The sequence below is a fragment of the Opisthocomus hoazin genome, chromosome 6 (assembly GCF_030867145.1).
Source record: "Opisthocomus hoazin isolate bOpiHoa1 chromosome 6, bOpiHoa1.hap1, whole genome shotgun sequence".
In the NCBI taxonomy this organism is placed as follows: domain Eukaryota; kingdom Metazoa; phylum Chordata; class Aves; order Opisthocomiformes; family Opisthocomidae; genus Opisthocomus; species Opisthocomus hoazin.
This window is the reverse complement of record NC_134419.1, coordinates 31,493,243-31,519,235: the sequence shown is the minus strand read 5'-3', so window position 1 is coordinate 31,519,235 and position 25,993 is coordinate 31,493,243. Positions and strand designations below refer to the sequence as shown.

Below are 25,993 nucleotides of genomic sequence, written 5' to 3'. Positions count from 1 at the left end.
TCCAGGCGCAAGTTAAAGACATGTTGGCTCTCCATGAGAGGCAGAGAAGGCTACTCCTGGCCAACTGTTCCATCTTGCTATAAAACGGATTGCAACAGCAAGGGAAGTGCCCGCACCACTGCCGAGGACAAAACTGCCACCGTATTTGCTTACTCAGATTGCAGCTACATCAATTTGTACCTGAGTTCCTTGCAAAGGGTTTGGAGCCACCTGCTCAAGATTCATTTGTCAGTAGTTTGTGACAAGAAGTCAAAGAAATGCTGTGTTAGAGTTTTAACACTTTGGGAAAGTTCCCAGCGAGTTTGGGAGGCTGTGTGTAGAGAGATCAGTGTTGATCTTTTAATCTCCTGGGACTAAATTGATGCAAGACATTCAGTTAAACAAATGGGATCACATATGCATAAATGGGTGACTGCAACATGACAGCAAACACTGATCAAAAATTTAGCCTTCCCTGCCTGTTCATCTTCACTGAAAACACGCTGCTGTACTCTGAAAGATCCTCCAGACAATCGTTTAGGTATTGGAGTTAATATTATACCCACAATTAGTCGTCTGGAACAGTAAAAACCAACCAAAGTAGAAGACCCAGCTCTCCTTATTCAGTAGCCAATGCCACTTACTACTTGCACCTTGACAGTTTTTAAACAGCAGCCATTCCAGCTCAGTAAACGCGTTTCTGCTGTGCTAGCCACGGAAGCTAGAAAAAAAAAAATTTGATATAAGGTACAAACTCTCCCCGAAGGCAAACACTGTCCAACATTAAAACCTTCACTGAACTATCCTTAATGAATGCATTGGTAAAGAAAAAACTATTTGAAAAACGTAGTGTCTGAATAGCATTCTATTAAAAACATCCAGTATTATCTTTTTTTAGCCATATAACTGAAAAATGGGAAGACTCGCCCTTCCCCCACATCTTGCACTAGGGAAAGGTTACTACCTGGCAATGATACAGGCAGTTATTGATTTAAATGGTTATGGACCTGAAAAGTTCTTTCCTGTCATTTATTATCCTGTTGTAGTTGCCACCACACTTGTGCAATGTTAAAAAAAAAAAGCTTAGCAGAATTACATTAGAAAAATACTGTTTTTAATTAGAGTCCAATGCAGATAATCACCTGATTGTTTCCTCTTGATACAATGAGCTGACAACAGGGCCTCCAAATGCAGTTTTGCTTTCCTTTCCCCTCTTCTCCGTCGTCTGAAAGAAAAAGAAAGATTGGTCCAGCACCCCAGCTCCCATCCCGTCTCAGCCCGTGCCACCCCTCCGCCATGTCCCACCCTTCCCCTGCCCCAGGGATGGCACCGTCCCTCTGGAAGCCTCCTCCTCCTGGCAGCCTGTACCACATGACCCGACCCTGTCCAGAACGGCTGGATGGATCGCAGCAATGGATCTCGATGCTTCTCTGAAGGTGGCCCAGAAGGGTCACCCCAAAGGTAGGCTTGGCAGCCTCGCCGTCCCCCTCATGACGAGCCAAGGCGCTGCCTCCGCAGCTCTCCCAGCCACGGCCCCTCAGGACCCCATAGCCGAGCCTCTGTGCGACAGCATAATGTTATGTTACTAGATTGCAAAGCTTGCCTTTCTAAATCTATTTAATATAGATTTAAAATTAGATTTTATAATGGGCAGCATTTCCAAATGATTTACTCCCAGGAACTCTAGGATTCTGAATGATTCCCACCATAATAGAAATGAACAATTAGAATAATGATTGATCGATATGGAGCCTCAGGCCTACCTTTTCAAAAAAACAAGCCTGCAGCTTGGGCTCTTCAATTGCCTGACTGTACACTGATGCCAGACTTTCAGCGAGGGCTACGTGCCTGAAAGCCCGACCCCGTTCCAGGGGGAGCAGGCCACCAGAAACCCTCCTCGCTCGCCCAGGGCATCTGGCATCTCCGTCTCCGGCTAAGCAGGCAAAACCGGTTCACAATTCGCAGCAGTAATTCCTTATAAAACCAGCCCATTAACTGCAACGTGCTGGTGTCAGTGACAGTTCCGTGGATTTCCATGATGAGAGATTATCAAACCCGGGGTGAATAAAATCAGAAGCAAAGCGAAAGCTGTCCCAACCTCTAGCAGTCTCTCAGTAGCTGCAATACGTTGCCGATTACACCAAAAAGCGTTGCTGCCTCATCAGAATTCTACCTAGAAAGATGTTGATTTTTTTAAACAAAACGTGCTTACATTTGTTTTTCTGCCTGCTCCCCAGGTTGCTTTTGTTTTAAACCAATTTACTGTTTCCCCATTACACATTTACTTTTACATGCTGCGCGGCTTGAGCCAACCAATTCCACCTTTCAGCTCTCCTCCACCAGCCCCACGATGTAGTACTTGGGTTTGCAGATACCACAGACATATTTCCTTATAAGAAAAAATGGAAAGGAAATTGGCTTCGAAAACTATTCTATGGCAAGCAGGCTTTCTCTAATTTAGAGTAAAAGATGACACAAAGTTCTCCTTTCCTGAAGGGAAAGGGCTTCAGAGTCTTTACAGTGCAATGCCCCTCTTAAAATTTTCTTTAGCAGAGAACCTCACTGTCCATCAATTATTTCCACACCACTTATAAAGAAAATTAATTTCAGATCATCTGCAAGTACATGCAAGAGTTATTTCTATAAGATGAAGCTATACTCACAACTAGTCTATGTTCTTTGATATTGAAAGACAGCAGTCATTCACCCAGTATCAGAAACTACAAACATTTTTTAATCTATATTCTTTCATCTCTTCCCGCCACAGCTTTTGGTTGTTGCTTTTTTTCAAACTCAGAAACAACACTTCAGAAAATAGATTTCATCTTTCTAGAGGCAGAACTCGTAAAAAAGGTTCCTTGGATTAAGTTCACTTTCTTTGCACAACCAATACATGTCCACCAAAGATTAATCACGTTGATTGAGTACACATAAGGTCATCGGGAAACTTAGCGATAAAGGCTTCCCACAAACGCTCAGGCAAAAACTTCTCTGGCTCTTAATCCACATACAGGTTACTTTGTCCATGTAGCTTTTATCTCATCTCTTTCATACAGAAATAGGTAACTCAATATTCAATTTATGAATGCTGAACCAAGCTTCTTTCATCACAGCCCTCAATATGTAGAGCAAGTTTATGAAAAATGTAAAAGCAGAGTCTCTGCTGTCCTCTCTGGATTTAACGCCTGCCTCTACCCTGCGAAGCCATGACGGACAGCATCGTGGCTCCACCATTCTTCACCACTGGACTTCCCAAGGGGAATCCATCCAGGCTGTGAGGAACCAACACTTCCTCCCAAAATCATTAACTCTGCCTCAACACAGATACAAACTGGCTTCTTTCCAGCTGCCCCTGACAACTTGCCTATGCCATGAGCTCACCTGCCTGCTTCCAATATCTACACTACGCAGCCTGCCAGGGCCTCGCATGCAACACCGGAGCACAACGTCCCAAACTGGGTAGCGAAAGAGACCGGACAAAGCAGTCACTCCTTCCAAACCACATCGCAGCTACTGCACCAACAGGAACCAGCGTTTTCACTTGTCGCTCACACGAGCTGATGAGATGCACTTCCCTCCCCAAATCGCTTGACATTTCTACAGCAGAAAAGGGCTTTTAGGGCTGGAAAGATAAAGGAAACACTATGTATACACAGATAACAACCAGTGAGTTTGAAGTCGCCTTCGCTTGCAAGCCACAATGAAATTAAAAACTGACACTGCACATTCTCTCTCTCCTCCTTTAAAAAAGGCACCAATAATTAACTATGTGGCTCTCAATTAAGCCAGTTCAATTTCTGTCACTGCTGGCAGCGCTGTCCAAAAGCGCTGCAGATACACATGTAACTGATGATGGTTAAGAAATAACATGATCCCAGGCTCCCATAATTTGCAGCCTGAATCCGAGAGAGATGACAGCGCCGTTATCCGCAGTCAGGACTGTGTAAGAGGGATGCTGTACGAAAGGCAAAATAACTGTGGGCTCTGTGAGCGTGAGGGGGTTGCCCTCAAACTGCCAGCTAAAAACTGCGGGAATAAAGGGGAATTTGTGCCAGCACGGGAGGAAGCCTTGAAGGATTGTACTTGAATGCCACAGCACATGCGGTGGCACGCAAGAGATCTGGGAAGAGGTGATGAAGAAATGTAAGAGATGCCTTAAGAGGCACTAGAATTTCTTCTGTTTTCCCTTAACTCTCGCCCATTGATTCTTTGCTGCTTGTGTACAATTAAGGCTGATCTCAAAGTCACTATCACTCTTGACAGTTACCTTTGGAGGTGGATCTGATTCACCAAAGCTAGCATAAATCACGGGCAAATCCCGTGCTTCAGTATGCAGCATACGTACTCATTAAGAGACATTTTCAACTCCCATGACTCCCAGCGTGCTCATGGACTGGCGCAGGGAACTCCACTAAGCCCAGAACGATCCTTCTCAACTGTCACCAGGAATGCCAGGAGAAAAGCCACGCTCGTCCCGGAACAGACAGCAGAGCACCCTCATCCCTGCCTCGGCGCACTGTATTTGTCAATAAGAGACCGGCTCGATCCAAGGTACAATCGCATCTCGACTGGCTGTCACTGACAATGTCGCTCCAGGCGGCCTCAGAGCCTGACAACCACTTTCTGAACAAAATGGAAATACAAGGACTAATACTTGCTAACATCATTAATTCATTTTTTCTTCTCCACTCCCCCTTCTCCCTTTATCCACGATGTCAAGACGTATACCTTTAAATTGTTGTCAGCCATAAAACAGACATCGTGTCCCAGTTCAGAGGTTAACATATAATGACAGACACATTAAAAAACCCTGTCCAATGCCTCACTGACAATTTCAGCTCCATCTTCTCTTCAGCAAGACAGCAGCTCAAACTCACTTACAAGCTTTAACAGCATTAAAGTCTAATCGTGATTGAAGAATAAAGGAGGAAGAGAAGATAGTTTTATCATACTAAGCATTATGGAAACGGAAAACAATTAGAGACAAACATTTTCTTTGTGAGGGTTTTGAGTTCACCTTCTATCTTGGTCTTAAAAGTCTCCTATGACCACAGCACGATCCATTTCTCTTCCTGCATTTTTGGAGAGTAGGATGAATATTATCATCTAAGAGGCAATTCGGTATTTTCCTGTTGGGGGTTGGTTTGGTGGGCCAACCTCTTGCTATAGCCCTGATGACAGGACAGGGATTTATTATTTCTCATCTCCGAGCCCAAGCTTTGTTCCAATCTACACAGAACAGGCTCCAACAGATCTAACAAGATGGCACCTCCAAGGGCCCTTCCGATGACTCACTTAACTCCTGTGCCAGAACTCGAGTCAACTTGCGGTTGGTGATTCCCTGGGACTGAACTGGACCTATAGGTAAGGCAAGGGACTCATTAATCTTACAGAACGAAAGCTGCGGAGAAGTCCTACAAAGACACTACAAAACAGCAGGAAAAGCACAAGTTTCAGTAAAGCTTTTTTAAAAAACCACAAAACCATAACTTGGAGCTAACAGAAGAGCTAGATCCTAGGCATGGGTTAAAAGTAGGGCATCCCAGTTTCACCCAGAGCGAAATGAGAACTCTGCCCAGCTAGTTTTGCATGCCTACACACCCAGCATACACAGCAGCGCTAGGTGTTTGGCAAGGCACGTGGCTACGCTGCACAGCACGTCTGATGTTCCCCCGGTTCCTTCACATCTCGCCCTGGCTTTTCTCCACACCCAAACCCTCTAAGTAGCTTCACATAAATGTATATTTAAGAAAAAGAGAAAGCCATTAGCAAAAAGATTCATCTCATCAAAATATGTATCTTCAAAGTAACACTGGCTAATGCCTTACAATGGTCAAGACTTAAGTTCTTCATCATCACACAACTCGGAAACTGGAAAGTGAGAGAACTTAAATGGGAGCTACGCAGCAGGGTCTGACACCCGAGCCACCGCAGCACACAGAAGTTCTCAGGTTATGTTCAGACCCTACTTACTATATGATTTTTCTCTTCCTCTAAGCCTGATGCAGCTTGAGTCAGAACAGCAGCCGTATCCGGCTTCGTGGGATGGAGACAAGAAATGCTCCCAACACCACCACAGTCAAAACTTCTCAAGCATTTCCACAACAGCAAATGCATAGCATGGATTCCAACCTGCATTTGTTCTGCGTAATCCACCTTCTTCCGGCTCACCTCTTCCTCCAGCCGCAGATGTCTGCACGGCACGCAGAACCCAGCCTGGGGACAGGGACACACGGCCCCTTGCTCCACACAGAAAGGTGGGGACGCAGCAGGAGAACAGCGAACTGCCCTGCTCGACAGGAACGTGGCAGCCTTCAGCAGCCGCCAAAGACGCAACCGAAACCTGCCTTGGCCTCGCAAGGTGCCTGCAGGACTTTGGGATGCAACTGCAAGTCCTGAGCCATCGAGCCTTGAGGAGCCCCAAGCGCTGGATGTCCATGGAGGTTTGCTTGGTGGGCGCAGGGGAAACCCTGGCCCGCGCCCCAGCTCCCCGAACTACACCTGGGGGTGATCAGCAGCTGCCATGTCGGGACAGGCAATGCCCTATAACCCCATCAGGTTCCCATGAAGGTACCAGTAAATCCCTGAAGTGTGCTGATTGAATTGTAATTACGCTGGTATACTCTCAGGTGACAAATTTTACAGAAGACACTTGACAGAGTTAACCCAACAGCAGACCTCAAGGCCTGCTTTGCTGGCCATCGTGTCCCCTTAATGCTCCGGATTAACATTTCTGGACACAATGTGAGAGCTGAGGATTATTAGGGAGGCAACCAGAAAATGTAAACTCTCCTAAAGTTTCAGACACTGGCCCCCCTCCTCTCCCTCTGTGCCACGGCCTGGCCATCCCCCTGGGAAGGGAACTTGGGCAGACACTAATTGTATTTGACAGCAGCAATTACACGCAAGGCTGGAGATTAGAAGCTCGTTAATTGTGTGTGCCATAATTGCTGCCGTCTTTTCCTTCGCTAGTTCAGGCCAGTGCCAGGAGAGCCGAGGGGAGGAGGGTGCTCTCCACCCCAAATGCAGGTGGTCCGAAGACCAGAGCCCTTGGATGGGGAGGAGATGTCCCTTCTGCCCCAGCGCAGCAGAGGCTCCTGACCCCGTAACAACGCGGGAGGGTCTTGCGGCAGGGTGGCTAATGAAGCATGAAATGGGGACAAACAATGTCCTCTTCCAAAGGTATTTTCCACCTGTAGCCTTCTGACTTTACAGCTGGGCTGAACTTCATGCTACCTGCGGCGGGAGGGAAGGTAAATATTAACCCTTCAGAGATGATGCTACTAAAGGAAGGTTTGGGTTTTTTAGCATCTATAAAATTAGGCACTGTATTAAACACTTGAGCAGGATTCATAAAATCCTCCCTTCCCCACTAAAACACATGAGCTCAGCATTTCTCGCCACTCTTTACAGACGAGCAGAGGCCAGTGACATCCAAACAAGATAAAAATACACCCCAGCTGAGGGCAGGCTCCCTGCTAGACTCTGCTGCAAAGCCACCTTTCACGAAACCCTCCGCACCAGCCATATTAATGGCTGTCATAAACAGACTATTTTAATATTCCTCTCTCAACGATCCTTCCTGGCTCCCAGCAGCAGCTCAGCCAGAGCGTGCACATGACTCAGCACCTGGAGCGTGTTCAAGAGACCGCTGAGGATCTGAACCATTTCAGCAAACTCTCCCAGAAAAATGGCAGCATGCTCCGCCAGATAACTTGGGGTTGGCTTTTTTTCTTGTTTTGTTTCAAATATTGCAGTAATATTCCATTAATGGCTACACAAAAAAAGTTTTCTTCTTCTTTTAAATCTCTTTGCAGAATTTCCTCTTATAAACACGATCTAGGACAGGGAAAATATTTTCCAGATTATATAAAAAAATAAAACCAACCATACTATAATTGATGTGATTATGCTGCATAGTTAAACAGCGCTGTGATCTAAACCAAGGCTTGTAGATTACTCATTGAGCCTGTAACAAGTTAATTAATAACCGCATCATAATCACAGCTGGAAATTAGCAGTAAAGACAGTCAGGGGAGGGGAAACAAATGTAAAATGCTTAACGTAATTTTGAGCAAGTTTTATGCTTGCTAGTAGCTGTGATTTCATGACCCACTGGACGCATTTTAACATACGCATGGAATGAAATAATATGCACAATCAGAAAACCTAATGCAGTGGCTTCCAACAGGTTTTGACTTGTGGAGTGCTTTTTTTTTTTTTGAACAAAGGAAAAACAAATGCGTAAGTGGCAAACACAAGCCCGACAGCAGTCTCTCCTTCCCTCATCTCCCCTCCTTGGACCCCGAAGTAACCTGCAGACTTGTAGTGCCGGCAGCAGCGAGCGGCCTGTTGCACCCTTCCAGCGCCAGGCAGCTGGCAGAACGCAGGAGCTTTCACAAGGGGAACACAGCGTCGCATCGTCAGCCCTGGAAGCAATCCATCACTGCTGTCACATCACCAATATGAAAATCCACAAATGCCCAGGCACACTGGACCAAGCTATGCACACAAACACAGCCTGTACTGTAATTGCTGGGTTTTTTTGTCAATCTAACATAAGATATTAATTTATACAGATTTCCTATATTTACACAGACATTCATATGTGCAAGGAATACTCTGAGCCAAAGTGGAAATACTGAAAGGCTACATAGCTTGGGACGAAACATGTGCTCTGAAGCTTAAAGCTGAAGGCAACCCTAACTTTTTGAGATATAAAGTGATAGGACATCAGCCCCCACACCCCCAGCCTGCCCGCTGACATTCATCCTCCGCTTGCTGGAGTGATGCTGGACCCGACCGCATCGCAGCAGCGGCACGGGCCAATTTCCCCATCTGCAAAAGGAACGGCTCCAAGGCTGCTTGACCAGTGCCACAGAAATTTGTTTCCTCCAACAGATCTGGGTCGCGAAGGCAGAGGGTGGATTTACGAGCTCTGCAGACAGAGAAATGGCAGAATGAAGAGATCTGCGCTGGGCCCTGTCCCCGCAGACTCAGCAAGGGAAGGATCAGAGCATTTCAGCAGGAACAGAAGGTTGCTGAAGCCACGGTGTAACCCCTCGCGGGGTCAGCCAGGAGGATGCAGCAGGATCCGGCGGCAGCCACCCGCTATCCACGCTGCGTCTGAGCCCTTACACGCCTTTGTGCTGGTCATTCCAGCTCCAAACACTTACAGGATGCTCTGGAGACATTTAAGGAGCACCATTTTTTTCTTACAATAGGAGTAATTAGGTACAATAGTGCTGAAGTATCTAAGTACTAAACAATACATGCTCTTTTAAAGGATAACTCTTCTTCCACTCTAAGAGACAAATAGCATTTACAAGACATTAACCAATGTGTTAGCTAACATCCAAACAAAATCTTAATCTCCAGTAATTACACTCAATAACTCCTTGCTGCTTTCTGTAAAGAGCAAACTAAACATAACCACTTAACCTTTTTCTAACCCGAAAAGCCGTATTTTCACTAAAGAAACAGCTTAATTATTCTACAGCTTATGTTACACACAAAACAAGTGCAGCTATTTTTTCCTAACTAAAAGCATACACTATTTTTAATTACCACTTTCTCTCTTTAGACCAGCCTTTATGCAGCCATGTGGAGGAGCAGGGTACATGAACCCTCCCTGTGTCTGAATACCACCAAGTAAATGTCTACAACTCCACACGTCAAAATCAAGGCATTACATGCTCCACAGTTAGAGAAGCATCTAATTTCCACCCAAATTCCTGAATTTTTTAATAGCCTCCGACACAGCAAGTTGAAAGTTCTGCAACAGCTTCAATTACTTTGAAAAATTAGATTTATTTTTTTTAAATTAGAGGTTTCACCCTTCCCTATTTAAAACAGCCAAGCTGCTCGCACAGCCTGGTGGGTTGCTGGCCAAAACAGGAGTGAGAGTTTGACAACAGGCTGCCACAAGCTCCAGAGCGAGCCCCAGAGCGATCCAAAGACCACCCCCTGAATGCCCGCCTCACGCCATGAGCAGAGACCATCCCTGCTCCTCCCAGCCTCACTCACCACCTCGCTTCGCTATCCAGGGCGAGAGGACTTGGGTGCGTTAAACCAGGCTCTTCTGTGTTTCTGGGCAGCCCAGGGAAATACTGGGGAGTCCAGGGACATCAGGGAGGCTCCCTGCTGCTTGGGAAGTGACCTGGTCAGCAAGAACTGAGCACAGAAAGCACCTGTGACCCTCCTGGTCCTCCTCACCTCCCCTTGCAGCTTCCTATTTGGTTTTCCTCCCCTTCCAAACTTCTTGTTACATTAGGCTGACGTTCAGCCCGCTTCGCTTTCTGCCTCTGCCCCAAGCTCCCCACCACATCTCACTGCCTGCTTACCTTCCTGGCCCCTATACATATATGTGCCCCTGACAGCACCCTGCGCGGTTCAGCCCCTCTCCTGCTGCCACCTCACCAGATCCCAACTTTGTAATGTTGCCCAGCGCTACCAAAAGCTTAATTTTCCAACTTGTTTTAACCAGTCAAGTTTCAGTACAGAAATGAACTTAACAGGAAAGTTTTGATTGCTGGTAGAGTCATTTCTTAAGCCACAATACTGCTCCTTTCTGCTTCCAGCCGCACGCAGCCACTTCACAAAAACAAGCTTTACAATATTTTTATTATCCACATTTTTGTTGCTGGGGAAAAGCAATGCTGCTAAAGTCTGCAACAAATGAAAACTGCACATGGCATTTAAAATCTTTCCTTGCCCTGACAGAAACTGCTGCCTCAAGGCAGAAATGGCAGAGGGCAATACCTGGTTGCATCTCAGCCACTTCAACTTGTGGTCTGACATCCTAACAAATTCAACCTTACCATCTCAATTTAGAGCCAAGATCTTGGGCTCTCCCCACAAGTATCAGCACCTACCCATTTTCTGTCAACTCAGCCACAGCGGCAATAACCTTCAGCAGAGGATCAGCAGCAGCTTAAACCTGGTCTGGTGGTCATTCTCTGATACTGAGATATTTTCTTAGCTAGGAGAGGAAGTTTTAGGATCCAAGGGCTCAGCTGTGTCCCATGCCTCCAACCCCACAGCAGCAGGATCAGAGAATAGCCAGGTGCCATGGGACTGCGACCTGCGCACTACAGCCAGACAGCAAAGCCTGTTACTTCTGGACATCTATTAAGGCAGAAAGAAAAAAAGCAATTAAGTCCCTGCTGCACAGAAATTTACACAGTAAAGCACCTTGCCTCATTCTGTTAGTCTTGTCATCACTGAATGCCAGGAGTTTGATTTTCATTTTTTCCCCTATAAATGTTTATTTGGGGCTTTTTTTTTAGTTGCTTCTGGTATATCCAGCTAGCACGCAGCATCTTAATCCACCAGCAAGCCAAAACCCACGATGCCAGAATGCCACATGCATCACTGTGCTGCAGCAGCACACTCAGCATCAGCAAGGCAGAGCTACGTCTCTAATTATTCTTTTTTCTGAATACATTCCAGATAGCACAAGATATTTTTTTGAATTAGTGCAAGATGATAAAATTAATTCGTTGACATTCTCAGAAGGAAAAATATTTCATCTTTGCTTAAATGTTTAACCAAAATCACTGCATTGGTAGCCAGAAATGATGAGTCCCCCCCAGCTGCTTGTTTGCAATTCCAGAAAACAACTACTGTTCTATTCGAGTGGCTGCGAGAGAATATATCATGCTGCCCAGCACACTAACAGCATAGTGCCTCAGCATTGCTGGATCTCAGCTGGAAAAACAGGGGTTAACATCACTACAAGCAAAAGCAAGCCCTTGCAGGGCTGGTAAGACCGTGTATTTAACGTACAGCATATTTTTAGCAAGACCAGGCTGCTTAAAAGGAGGGAGAGAGAAGAGCTATACATTCTTCTCATGATAATTCTCTACTATGAAGACGTTTAGGAACACAGAAACACATGGGGAACCTCTGCACAGGATGCCAGGGCAGCCTTCAACACATGACTGTTAGCATTGCTGGTTTGCTTTCTAAACTCCAGCCTTTCTAAAACACAGGCTTGAGGCTTGGCACCGTTGTATTTCAATCAATCGCTTGAACGAGGATTGCAATGTCATAAATAAAAGGAGCCGAGACCATAAATTTCTGCGGAGATGTAAAATCAAAGAGAACAATCCAACAGGCTCCCAGGGGGTGGGAGTCTGACACATATTCCAGCTGTTTACATTTCTACGATGAGACACTTGCTCGTTTTAACTTTTTCACTTCTGCACAGCTTGCCAGAACGACGGTTCCACAAAGCCGAAAACCTCGCTCCGGACCTGGCATTTTGGTTTGTGCTCTACAATAAAACGCAGGTGCAGAAGAGGAAAAAGCCCTACAATTTATCCAGCCTGTCCGCAGGCAAAGCCCCAGACCGCCGCGGCCGACAGCCCCACCAGCACAGCACTGCACCGCCTGGCGTGCCAGTTCCTTGCTGGAACAAAGCATCTCCCGGACATCCCCGACAACTCCATCCTCAGGCCACGGGTTCACCGCAGACAGCCGCCAGCTCCCAGCTGCGCTGTCATCGTTACGAGCAGAAGTTACACATACCATTTTATTAATCCACTCCCTCACTTAAACAACAGCCAAGGGATGGCAGCGTTAGCTTCACAGTACTGAGTGAGGACTTGCACTGCCCGTGAGTCTGTGTTGCTTTTAAAAACAGTAAGTATAAATAGGAAACAATTTGATTTGCTGCTCAAAGCCTAACAGGCTATACAACACAGCAGGCAGACAACTCACTGCCTCCTACTTGGTGTGCCACAGTTGAGCTATCTTGCATGGAATAAAATTGATAAACAGTTACATGTGCAAAGACAGGGACAGAAAGGTAGCAAACAACCTACCAACAGCTTTCTTTATGTATAGGACCTACATCAAGTACTTAAAAGCAGCAGCACACTTTCCTCATGAGAAGCTACACAGAAGTAAAGGATGCAACACTATCCACCTTTATTGCAGAAGAACAGGGAAACTGAGTTCACGTTTGTAGTGTGGTATTTTACTGTCTTACACAACAGGAACAAGAAAACGCCCCCTTGCTGGAAAGAAGAATCAGGTCTGAAAGCACGCTCCGCAAGCGAACCACTCGAGGCCTAACCTGAGCAGCTAATAAACTGCCATTTTTTCCAACGTGGATAAAATAAGGCGGCTCACACTGCCTGTAGTCTTGCATGCAGGGGGCAGGTGTAGCCAAACGGCGTGCTCTCATTAGCCACGCACGGCACAGATTACTCCCTCCCACAGCAAGGCTGCACATACCCCTAACTCCATGCCAGAGACTGGTCCCCCCACAGCCGGCAGCAGGGCAGAAGAATCCCTCTGTGTGTTAAGGTCTAACCTCTCCCTCAGGACGTACAACAAATTATCCCACACCCCAACGCCGTTCAAAAAACCCCCAGCTCTGCAGCTGCCCAAACCCAGAGGACGCTGCACTCTTATACGCCCCAAAGCCAGCAGCCTGGGGTGGATCAGATTTTTGGTTTTGCTCTTAATTTCTAGTGCTTCTTTTTATTTTTTTGTTTAAAAAAGGGGAAGAGCCTGATTAGTTTATGAATTACCTCGGTGATTTGCGTCTTCCAATGTGGTCATCCATTGAAGTGACAGCTTCCAAATTAGACAGCAGCAGTTTGTTCTCAGCATTTTGTGACAGTGTTTACTCTTGAGCACAATTATTAACAATTGGGTAAAACCAAACAAAAAGCGAAATCCACCAAGGGTGGACTGACACCCCAGGATCTACATAAACCCAGGAGGAACGAGGAGCACCGAAGAGCCAAGGCCCCGGCAGCGCCACTGCGTAGCTCGCCGGAGCACAGCAGGTTGGGCTCCCCTCTCCCCGGCGTGCTGCATTAGCACGGCACAGGAAGGCCAGCTTCAAGGAGCACAGCCATAATTTGATTAGTCCCCACTTTACACGCTGCAATTAAATGGCTTTTATACCACAAAAGAAATAAAGTTGCTCTTTTCAAAGTTTTTGACCTCGCGGTACAGCAAGCCATAAATTGAGCCATGTGCCCAAACTGAGAGCGCAGCGGGTAGCGAACGCGCTGCCGCGCTGACAGGCAGGGACCCACACAGGGCTCTCCCCATCCCCCTCGTAATCCTGCCCACGCCGCTCCGCTGCTCTTCCCCACCCACAAATGGTGGCTGCTGGCACAGATTATCAAGGGAGACATCTGTTTGACTGGCAGACACACTGGGTGCACTCATTCTGTTCACAGATCGCAGTTTTTCTACGGCATTTCTTCATTTCCGGAAGAAATTCCATCAGCCTGCAGCACTTGATAGTGGGGATCTTCGAATCACACTAACCAAGAACTCCACAGATTTCAGCCCGACGCTACGGTATGATCGACCATTCACTAACACAATTCTCAGAAGCTGACCAAACAGAAAACCTGTAAACGGTAAGAGAGCAAAGCTGCTTGCTCCAGACATGAACAGGCCAGATCTGAGCAATGAGTCCCAGTTTAAGAAAAATTCCAGTTTGGATCAAACGCCTGTTTTAACATCAATGGATACACAATTTGTATCTGAGTCACTACAGAAACTTTAAGCTGCCTCAGAGATTGTACTTAAATATGAGAGGCTCATCAATTGAAATAATTCTCTAGAATATTCCACTAACACCTGCTGCAACCTACAAAAAGCATACATACCAGCTCGGAGCCTCTGCAAATCTGGAGGTTCTTTCTCCTGCTTTTCACTGTATCCTCAAATTGCAAAGTCTCTTTTCCACATTTGACTTGACGCTCGCTTGTTGCATCTAAAAATACGCTAGAGAAAGGTGATTTCAGCCGAAAGCAGGGGGGATGGAGCCCACCCGCCTTATCAAATATTGCCCCCTGCAGTACTCCCTGCACAGACATCCACTGGCCAAATCAATCCGCTTTCTTCCTGCGGGTTTTCCACCTTACTGGACTGCTCTGAGCCTGCAGCAATAGTCCACTTGCTATTTTATTCACTCCGAAGTTTTCTTTTTGGTGAGACTGACTGTCTGTTCCCCCGGGGTCCTCTCCCAGCTGCTCCGAAGGCTCCAGCTCGGTGCTCCCACACCAACACAGCAATACAGGTATTTTACTCCTATTGACTACTTGATCCAGAGCACAGAGAAATCAATCCTCCTCCACTCAAACAAGGCACAGAACAGTTGAACAACACGGGCAGCTTTCTCCCCTGCAAACATCAGCACTGGAATTTCAAACCTTTAAGAGCTCAGAAAGACATCTGACAAATGTCTATTTTCTTTAAACTTGAGCTCGCTTCACGCTTTGCCTTGGAGACTTGTCTCTGCTCTTCAGATTCCTAATATGCAACTTCCCTCACTACACAGCAGAGATCTTCTCAAGCACCTTATTGATGAAGTCAAGCCAAACCAGTTAAAACGCCAGGTCTGTTTTTTTTAATATAGCAGTAGAAAATCATTAAGTCCTCCTCTGAGTTTCAGCAGTCTAAGCAAATAGAAAGCAGGCCTCTAAGTGTTTGAGGAAGGATGCCACCGGAGTTAGCAGCGTGACAAGCTGCTGAGATTGGAACTGGTAAGCGTGCAATATAAGAAATAGGAGAAGGCAATATTTAGAATCAAGAGATGCCAAAACTGCAATCAGCAAATGGAAGGCTAAAACTGATGAGCAAATCTGGATGCCTTTTTTATTATTTATTTTTGTTGTTTAAGCTGTGCCATGTAACAGTCTTGTTACAAGAAACAATCAATAACAGCTCCTAACCGCCCCGCCACAGTGTCGCGTCCGCACCTCCACCCATGCCCCTCGCGCCAGCAGCTCGGTTGCAGAGGTGTGTGCAACGCTGCCGAGCAGAGCGGGCGCCGTCCTGCTCCCGCCTCCGATGGTCCGTGCCGGCCGACAGAAGCCCCCATGACCACCTGAGGTTTGAAAAATCTGGATGCTTAAAGCCAGTGGGGATCTGCAATACCAAACACGCGACTGATGAGAATTTCAGAGTGTGCCAGGGGAATGGAAATGTAGCCACCACGACTGTCTCAAAAGCTACAAGTACTAGACGTGCCCAGTTACCCAGGAGAGACAGCGATGTACACGAGAACAAAGTTATCGCATAAAGATGCAAGATGGCCAGCTCGGGAAGGTGAACCTTCCCAGATCCCCAAACCAGCTGCTGAGCCTGCAGGACAGCACCACAGCGGGTACCGCAGAGGGACAGCATGAGAGAGGGCTCAGAGGGAGGAGCATCCGTAGGCAACGAGCTGCTGGTGGCTGGCAGGGAGAGCGTAGAATCATGGAATGGTTTGGGTTGGAAAGGAGCTTAAAGATCACCTGGCTCCAACACCCCTGCCATGACCAGAGACATCTTCCACCAGACCAGGGTGCTCAGAGCTCCATCCAACCTGGCCTTGAACACTGCCAGGGAGGGGGCAGCCACAGCTTCTCTGGGCAACCTGGGCCAGTGCCTCACCACCCTCACGGTGAAGAATTTCTTCCTAATCTCTAATCTAAATCTGCCCTCTGTTAGTTTAGAGCTGTTCCCCCTTGTCCTATCACTATACACCCTTGTGAAAAGCCCCTCTCCATCCTTCCTGTCGGCCCCTCCAGGTACTGGAAGGCTGCTCTAAGGTCACCCTGGAGCCTTCTCTTCTCCAGGCTGAACAGCCCCAACTCTCTTAGCCTGTGAGTATCATTGCCAAACTCACACTCACGTCAGCAAAACGCACCGATAGCAATGCGTCATTTGCTGCCAGCAACGCGGGAAGACAACAGGTGAACGTCTGAGAAGCGAAGCGGCCCAGGACACATTTACCTCTCTAAAGGACCCAAAGCAGCAGGAGGTGTTGATGGCACGAAACATTTCTCTAATGGTAGAGAGTGTAAAAGAATCGCTTCATAAATTATTCTCTGTTCTGGAGGAAGAGTGAAGAGACTTGAAGGACAGGTGATGTCTCTGAAATATGCAAATAGAGCTGAGCTGGTCCAAACAATTACCTTTCCACTGCCTGGAACTTCAGACTGAAAGGAATGACTCACAAGAAAGAACAAGAAACAAAAGATGCGCTAAAAGGTAGAAGATGACGAATGAAGACTGCATCAAGAGGAGAATGGAGACAAGCATGGCAAAGTACAGTCCTGACCTCCTACTAACAGCTGTTCTTGGCAAACGAAACACAACCACCTCTGACACAAAACATGGTAAGACCATGCCAACATGGGAAGACCCAACGGCAAAGCATCCAGAAGGACCATTGTGATTATTGGCTCTAGACTTCTGGGTTCAAGATAAATACAGCATGGAGAGTCCTGCTTAAAGACAGTGGATCCCACCTCAATATCCTTTAGGTTATCTGCCCTTCTAAAGATTTTCTAGCAAACCAAATTGCTGAAAATAAATGCAGCGTGATCATTTCTTTCCAGATTTTAGACAAAGCTCTGAAAGAGAAGATTAGGGACGACTGTCAGACAACCTGCTAGCAGCAAGGGTGAAGGAAAATCTACGCCACGCTGGAAATAGCAACAGAGATGAGCCAACAGATGTGCCTCTACCGTCAAAAGCGGCATACCAGCTTCTCAGAGCAGAGAACGGCCGTGCCACTGCCTCCCCACGTCCAGCTGTCTCCCAAGGAGGTGCAGCTACTCCAAGCTCCACGCAGGAGTAGGAAGCAGCAGGTCAGATTTTGGTTGTTACTGGTGTTCTCGGTGCTTCCAAACACAAATTCAGGGTGCTCCTACTGCATCAGAATCCTTCTACTTTGGTTTTTTTTTCCCCACCCTAAACAAGCAAAGATTACTAAATTATAGCAGTTACAGTCTGATGCTGAAAACGTACTAATACAGAAACTGCAAGGTCAATATGAATGTATGAATCAATGAAAAAATCAAGAAAGAGGAATGCAGAAGTGGATCTATTTGGACTGGACCGCATAAGAAACACTGCACTTAGTTCCATTCTTTTTATTAAGAAAAATAGTGACAGCCTGAAAGTTGCGGAGCAGCAGCAAATCTGCTGGGGGAAACAATGAACCTATGAAAAAGATATGGTGTTTCTAAGTTTTAAATTTTGCATATTTAGTACTAAAGGATCAAGACATACAAAACCCTTTGCAAATATATGAAACGGGACACTGAGGAGGATTTAAGAGAACACACAAGAACAGCTTTAAGGGATGAGATGAGCTGTTGAAAATATGTAGGCAATATTGAGAAAGCTTTACAGTAGCAAAATTCATGAAGCTGCACAATGAGAAATTCAACACCCTTGTACTGTAAATACTATTTATGATGCATAATGATCCGAAAGCTGAACTTTTCAAATTTGTGCCAGCACTTTACTGCTTTTAACCAAACACTAGGACTATTTCATTCATAATCTACTGAACAAAAGAAAAATTCAAACGAACCCAGCAGCTGAGCACGTAAAGGGGACACAATGACAGTGATGAAGCACCTTGTAATGTACCCACAGATCTTTTCTATAAATCCAGTCTGAAGATTGAAGACTAAAGCAGCAGTTGTTTTAGCTCCATCCCCTGCCCCCTACATCTCCATCATTTTCAAGAACAGAGCTCCCTCTCGTGGCTCCAGAAGGTGGACTTGGTGGAGAGGGGGAGACAAAAAAAAAAGCAGAGCAACATGAGACAGCCCAGAGTGAGAGGATTCCTGACAGCAAGCTGGTCATGTAAAAGGGGAATTAACAGGAAGATTAAGTAGGAAGGTCAGGTGACTTCTTTTAAAGAAAGCAACATCACCTGTACTTTAATGCTAATTTTTAAACTACGTTCTCTGCTAATGCAAATTCCTCTGCTAGGCCTTTCTGCAGCTGAGAATTTTCCTTCAGTATAAAGCACTCGTAACAGGTTTCCAGCCCAGTCACCTGCAAGGCACAGGAATAGGAAAGAGTCGGGACAAGAAAAGTGGCACCTGCGCAGGGACAGCAAGCCAGATAACATCCTACAGATTTTCCTCAGCGTTATAGCTCAGTGCTCCGAGGCCACACAGAGGAAAAAGAAAAAATCATTGGCTTCAAAAAGTCAAGAAATACATGCATAGTTACACGAGTGAGAGAAGCGCAGCTATTTCAACACTGCAGCAAAAGCACTTGAAGAAAGAAAAATCACATTCTTTAAACCACTCTGATAACTCAGCCCTGCCGTCATCACAGAAAGCTCTGTTCGAGCTCCAGCACTGCTCTTCTCGTGCAAGCTCACATTTCTTGCACCAACTATTCAAAAAGGGAGGACGAGTGAGCAGCCACGCTGGTGCAACAGCATTACCCAGCACGGACCAGTTTCCGCTGAGTCCGGGGACAGGCTCACGCACGCGCAGCAATGGGAAGACACATGCTCACTCCTCACCTTAGGGGAAGAGGGGAGGCGCAGTGCTGCAGACCATTCTGTTTGCTATATGGCTTCTTTAAAATATTAAAAAAAAAAACCCTAAAAAGATTATTCCACTTTCCTAGCTGACAGCTTTGTAACCTGCAGGTCACACCCGTGAGCGTAAGCATTTCTCTGAGGCAAGAAAATGAAGGGAGTACCCAAAGCTAAGCTTGTCACCATGCGTAAGCAGTCTTTTTATGAACAGAAGCTCTACCCAGAAAAATTCAGGAAAGTGTTGGTTGCGTTTTGGTTTTGGTCACTGTTTAACGAATATTGACGTTTCCCTTTACACTGCTAGACACCTTCATTCAGGATCGTACATGGATTCTTTTTAAATAATTTCATTTCTGTATGAGAAACAAGATTGGACAAGAATTTACATAGCATGCAGCCAGCTTTTGCTAACTGCGCCTCACAGCATATTGGTAACTGCACTGCACAGCATATAAAACTATTGTCCCCAAGGGCATTAAAAAGGGTTTCCTCTAAACGACAATATTTCTTTGTGGCAGAAACAAGATCAACACCACGAAACACGAACTAGTGAAGAAAAAACAATCACTCTGAAGTCTCCAGAACAGCATCAGAAGACAACTGAGAATCAAATTCTTGATTCATAGGCTTGTGCTCACACAAGATTTTTGCTTCCAAAGCGCAGGACCAAAAAAGAATCAATTTGCCACCGTGAAAAGAAATTACCATGCCTTCAGCATTTTTCTATTAGTGAAATACCTCCACTCTAACTCCAATCACAGGCAATACTTTTTCTAAAGAGCAATCCTCTTTAAAAATTTCATAAAAATCAGTCTATAAACAAGGAGATTTCCTTAAATAGTCAATCAAGTAATAAACCTGGTGGATGAAAAACGGATTAATTAAAATGACAGTACAGCCTCCCTGTAACACACACATACAGGACTTACAAATACACTTGTTATGTTGGAGTATCTAATCATAATCAGATTTGGTCATTTGCTGCATCGAAACAAAAAGGAAACATTTTTAGAATTGATCATTCAGTTCATGTTACTTTCATGGAGATTACTTTGTATTGATCAACATTTAAATAGTAGTTGAAAAGAGAAAGATGAGAAAAGGATAAAAAGTATCTTTACATGCTAAATACAGCATGAACCAATAAAAGCAAAATAAATTAGATCACTACAGCCAAACCAACCCTGTGCATGCGCTCGCTGTAATGAAGATAATTACGAATGAAAGAGATGGGTCTTCATGTCTCAGTCGTAACAAAAGGAGAGTTTTAAAATTAATTTAGACTTCAATCTGCTCAAAACGAAGTTTGCCATGCAGCAATTAAAACTCATGTGAAGCTGAACTGTTGTCAGCTTCACAAAGACAAAGACTGGTTTCCTGTTTCCTACCTGTGGATTCCAGCTGGGGTCCATTTTTTTCACTGTAGCAACGTACTCCTGCATAGCTTGCTGAGGGCTGGTATCCCCCAGGGCCTTCCAAGCCTCCCTAGGAGAGAGGGCAAAACATCAGCGAGCCACTTGCAGACAGCACAACGTGTTTTTCTCGTGTTAACAGTGGAAGACAGTGAACAGATTGATCTCAACACATTCAGGGGGTGTAAAGCCATATTTCATTCCGTTTGAGATGGTAAAATTTTCTCTGAATAACCACGAATGACTGCTGTCAGTGCAGCGCTCCGCTGTGAAAGGATCTTTCAGGGATCCGCTCCAGGCCAGAACACAGTTTGTGCTCACAAAATAAAGCTGTTTGTAAAGCTGTAGCTATTTTCACAAAATTTTTTTTGTATGCCGACTAATTCCAGATGAACAAGGTAAATATACGAGTCTGGTATTTCGTGCCTGCATCAGGCACAGCAGCAAACATTCCCCTATGCAACAAAAAGTCAGTTCAGTGTCAGACTCTTAGAGTTGATATCCTCTAGGTCCACAATCCATCAACAGATGAGACTAAACGCAACAAAAAGGAGAGTCAGAAATTGGTAGGAATTACAAGGATTTCCTCTTACCATTTCTGCTTTCCCTCAAAATCAAAAAAGCTTGGCTTGGGAGTGTTACAGGTTCCAAATTTCACCTAAAGAAAAGAAATTTCCTTCTGTTAGAACAAAGCAAAGGGAAGGCGACTTGCACAAGGCAATACTGGGTTCGGATGGTTTCAGGGTAATTTTGTTCTTGTGCCAGAGGAAAGGTTTTTGAAGGAAAGAACTGACACAACCCAAGCCCATCTTACCCTCATTTTAGCTCTCGCGCAGAATCACAGAACGTTCGGGGTTGGCAGGGACCTCTGTGTCTCACGTTTCCGCGCGGCAGCAGGCAGAGAGTAACGGCTCCGTTTGTCACTGCCCTGTCACCGCAAGGCCACAGACGTCCCTCATTTTGCTCTCCAGCTCCCCCAGGAAGGTCACAGAATCACAATCCCAGCATGGCAGGGGTTGGCAGGGACCTCTGTGGGTCACCCAGTCCAACCCTCCTGCCAAAGCAGGGTCACCCACAGCAGGCTGCACAGCACCGCGTCCAGGCGGGTCTTGAATATCTCCAGAGAAGGAGACTCCACAACCTCCCTGGGCAGCCTGTGCCAGGGCTCCGTCACCCTCAGAGGGAAGAAGTTCTTCCTCATGTTCAAACGGAAAAGACAGTTATTAGCACCTCTGCATCCCTGTGTTTTCTTTGCATGATGCAAGGGAAGCAATTTTGCTATGCGGCTCGTTACCCAACAGGGATAACCAGCAAGCGATTTCTCACTTGATGTTATGTTTATTACCCAGCCAAATGCCTCAGCCTCCACCAATATCAAGAAAAATTCTGTTGATTAGGGTTTCTACAGAGATGATTATTCACTAAGGCTGAAATTCACCTGCTTCCGCATGACACTCCAGTAAATAGATGTTGCCTAATTATTTTCAGGGTGCTCTGGAAGACAAGGAGACAAACTCAGAGCAAAGGAATGCCAGGCAGCTTCTGAATTTTCTCCGTGGCATCAGGCTGCACAGGAAGCACTGCGTGAGAGACAAGTCAAGGCCTAAGCAGAAACGCCGGAGGTGAACCCATCTGTCAGAAACAAGCCACAGATTAAAACGTGAGGGGAGAGACACCTGGAAGCAAGGGAATGAGCCAGAACCGGAGGATGGATATATGGAAAAAAAAAAGGCTCATAGCCAGTGTAAACTGGACTTGATGCCAGTGGGATTCAGGCAGTTTTCCATAGGGAGGAGTACTGATGGAGACATACAAAGCCCCTTCTCGCACTGCAGGGAAGTCTGGCAGCCGTGTCTCCTCCGTCAGCTCGCCCACGGAGAGGAAGGCAGAGCACTGATGGAGGCTACGCCTGCCCAGGGCTCCATAGGCACAACCACGCCCCTGCGACGAGGCCAGCGCTGACCATCGCCTCTAGGACAGAGCAATTCGCAAGCTGAGATCTGGGTAACAGATACTTTGTTGAAGTCAGCTCAGGAGAATGCGTAAGTGAAAGTGTCTCTGTCCCTGCCTGGAACAGCCACGGAATATGGGCCCAGACCCAGCAGATTTTGCCATCATCAGCAGCCCTTTCTCCCTGAAAATAAAGCCCCTTGCACACAGGTGTCACTAGTAAAACCAGTCTAACTGAAATGAAAATATCATTGTGATCAGGAATGAATTTATGCAAACCACAGGCTTTGGTTGGGTGGTTTTTGTGGGTTTGTTTTTTAACTTTTTAAAATGAAAGTGCTATGCATCCCACAGGGACGACGGATGCAAGACTGTAGGAGCCCGAGCAGACCCACAGCTCCACATGCAACAGCCCCTGGGTAGCAGCCATCCCAGCAAGTCCCCATCACATGGGGCACAGCCCCATGCGCATTGGGAATTTCAAGAGACCCCGGGGAGGGAAGGCAGGTATGCTCCGGAGGTGGGCAAAGGCTGCTGGTTGAACAGTTTGTTAGCCAAGCAAAACTAAACTGCATCCATCAAATGTTTGATGAAATATGCTCAAGTGTTCAGGCAGGTGAAGTGCTTAAATCAACTAACAATTCTTCACCCTAACAGGGTGGGGATTTTTTGCTGAGGATGGAATCATTAATCAGACTTTAAAGAGAGCATGCCCATGCTGAGAGATATTTATTAGTTACACTATGTTTTCATTTAAAGTGTTAGAGGATATGAGTGACTGCAACTGAAATTAATTTGCCGTACATCTAACTGTCTCCCAGTAAGCAATTCATTCCAATTAGAACATCTTAGCCGGCCTTTAAAACAACATATCACATTGCAGGGAGAAATAGGAGAAAGGGGTAGCAACAGTTAAGTCCTATAAATTAGTCATGATTCATGCAGTGTAAATGTTTTCTCCTGTGCTCAGAGGTGAATTGGACCACTTGTTTTAAAAAGCAAAACGAACATAGAAATAAAATTCAAATTCATTATCTGTACGGAAAACGCCTGCTTGGCAATTCTTTAGCTCAACATCTAACCTGCAAAAATTGGCCAAGCTGGATAAAAAAACACACCTGTTTTAATATTAATTTTCCACTGCCATCATCAAAACACGATAGCAGTTTCCTCTCTTTAGATCTGGCATTCAAAGGCCGTTCTAGCGTCAGGAAAGACTGTTAGTAACATCAATAGTAACACAAATCAAGGAACAGTAGTTAAATTGCATCCATCAAGAGGGGGAAGTGCACTTGTGCCCTGCTTGCTATTTTAAGATGTATTAAACAGGCTTGCCGTGGTTTTGTTGGGAAGAAGAAAATAAAGGTTTTGGCTTCCCTCTTTTTTGCTGCAAGACTCCATAATGCATCAGAAACCAACCAGGAATCTAACATCGGAGGGGACCCGAGCCTGAGAGCTGAGGAAGGGCAGTTTTAGCTGAATATGCCAACGCTGACAAATACTGGGGGGCAAAATTTTGTGAAGGACTGTCCTCCTGCTGCTTCCCTGGAGGGCCTCCAAAGCTGTTTTTCTTCCATAACCAGCATAAAGACAAGACCCCATATTAGTATTTCAAGTCAAGAGTTTCCCTCCTCCTGCGTCCACAAAATAATTGCTGATGGTCTCCAGGGAGCTGACTGGTCACTTGCTGCTTAGCTCTCCTCAATTACAGTTCATCAGCTGCATTAAAAAAAGACGACAGCCAGAATGCATTAGATACTTTCCTAGCATTGCTTCTGCATGCAGAGTCGCCTGCGGGCATTATAGTCGTGAACCACACAAAGATGACCCAGGCAGCTCCAAATGGGAAGTGTCTGCAGACACCTCTGTGGCCATAATGGAAATTTAGAAGCCATGGATGAAGCCTTCCCCTGAGAGCTGAAGGTCAGAAGAGTGCTTGGACAGACAGATGCTCAGAGACGTGTTAGCACCACACACGATGCCCTCACAACTTCAGCGGCTGGTCCAGACTGTGAGAAACCTTGAGATTCTCCTTACACGTTACTCCACAACTGATTCCCCCACACACAGTGGTAGTGGGAAAATTAGCAGTTCTTTGCTAATTTTCCAACTACCACACTTACACAGCAGGGAGTTCTAGCCAAATATTCTTGACTGACTTATAAGGTGAATCCCATTTGCAGCCACCCTGCGAAGTAGTAACAAGAACAGAACTCGCCTCCGTGGACAGCAGGACTAAGCTCTAATCACACCCAGGCCAAATAAGCTGAATTTCTTTGGCAAGACAGGAATTCCTGCCTGTCCCTGCCCAAAGCTCTGCCCCGTTCAGTGGGAAAGCCCTGTAAAAACTGACAAAGTGGGATGTAAGGAAGAACAAGCAAACATCGACCGCGGAAGGCGAGGGGTCCCAGCGAGTGACACTGGTAGCACCGAGCCGGTGCCATCACACGGCTCCGTGCGACAGGAAGCTGCAGGCAGTAACTCCTGTTTCAGGGCAGATTTGCGGCATCATGTCCTACAATGTCTGAGAGACATCACGCAAAAATGGGATTATATACTTGAGCCTACACTCACCAGAGACAGCACGAGCCCTGCTTTGCCAGCAGCACTGGGCTTCCAGCTTGCCTGCACCTCTCAGCATTCATGGAGACACCGGGACATCCTCGTGGCAGGGCAGATTTTTTTCAGTCCGATAATTTCCAATGAATTCCGGATTCTCTCCCCGCTCTGAATACTGACCACTACGTTGGTCTCCATTACCGCACTTGCTGAACCTCAGTTTTTTGAATCCTCCGCATGACAGGCAAGCGCTGTCTTTGCTTCACTGCTACAGACTTGAGGCACAGACAAGTGATTTCCCAACGCCACACAGAAAGCAGAGAGAGAAAAAGAAAATCGGTTCCAGTTCAGAGCCCTACCAACTAGGCTGTTCTTCCCACTGTTCTGGGGCAGAGTCGTAAACTCAGCAACATCTTCTGAAAACCTCACTGGAGACGACAACTAAGCAATTCCCTTATTTTCAAGTCTCTGACACATAAACAAAATCAGAGAGAAAAGTAATAAAATTCTGAAATGGCCTCCAATAAAAGGTAATAAAATTCCAGGAAAATGCCTATACACCCAAACAGTTTGAAATAAATAATATAGAGTATTTAAACAGAGAGCTCAGCTGTTACTGTCACCTCTTTTATGATGGTGCTGTATCTTAAATCAAAGCCCTCAGTGACATAAAACACTAAACTGAGGAAAGACAAGGGTGCCAAATCAAGGACAGTGGACAGATCTGAGTCAGCACCTTTTGTGTGCTAGCAATACTACCGTCCACCGGAGTAAT

At 46.0% G+C, this 25,993-nt stretch overlaps 1 protein-coding gene across 1 annotated transcript in view; it reads right to left on the bottom strand.

Moving 5' to 3' along the window:
- The window catches only part of ACBD6 (acyl-CoA binding domain containing 6), a 91,294-nt gene that overhangs the window by 63,131 nt on the left and 2,170 nt on the right, over positions 1–25,993 (bottom strand). Inside the window, exons 2-4 of the mRNA XM_075422521.1 lie at positions 21,303–21,367; positions 20,686–20,782; positions 1,122–1,204 (exon numbers count right to left, since the gene is read on the bottom strand). Coding sequence (XP_075278636.1) covers positions 1,122–1,204; positions 20,686–20,782; positions 21,303–21,367 — 245 coding nt within the window. The remainder of the gene's footprint in view (positions 1–1,121; positions 1,205–20,685; positions 20,783–21,302; positions 21,368–25,993) is intronic.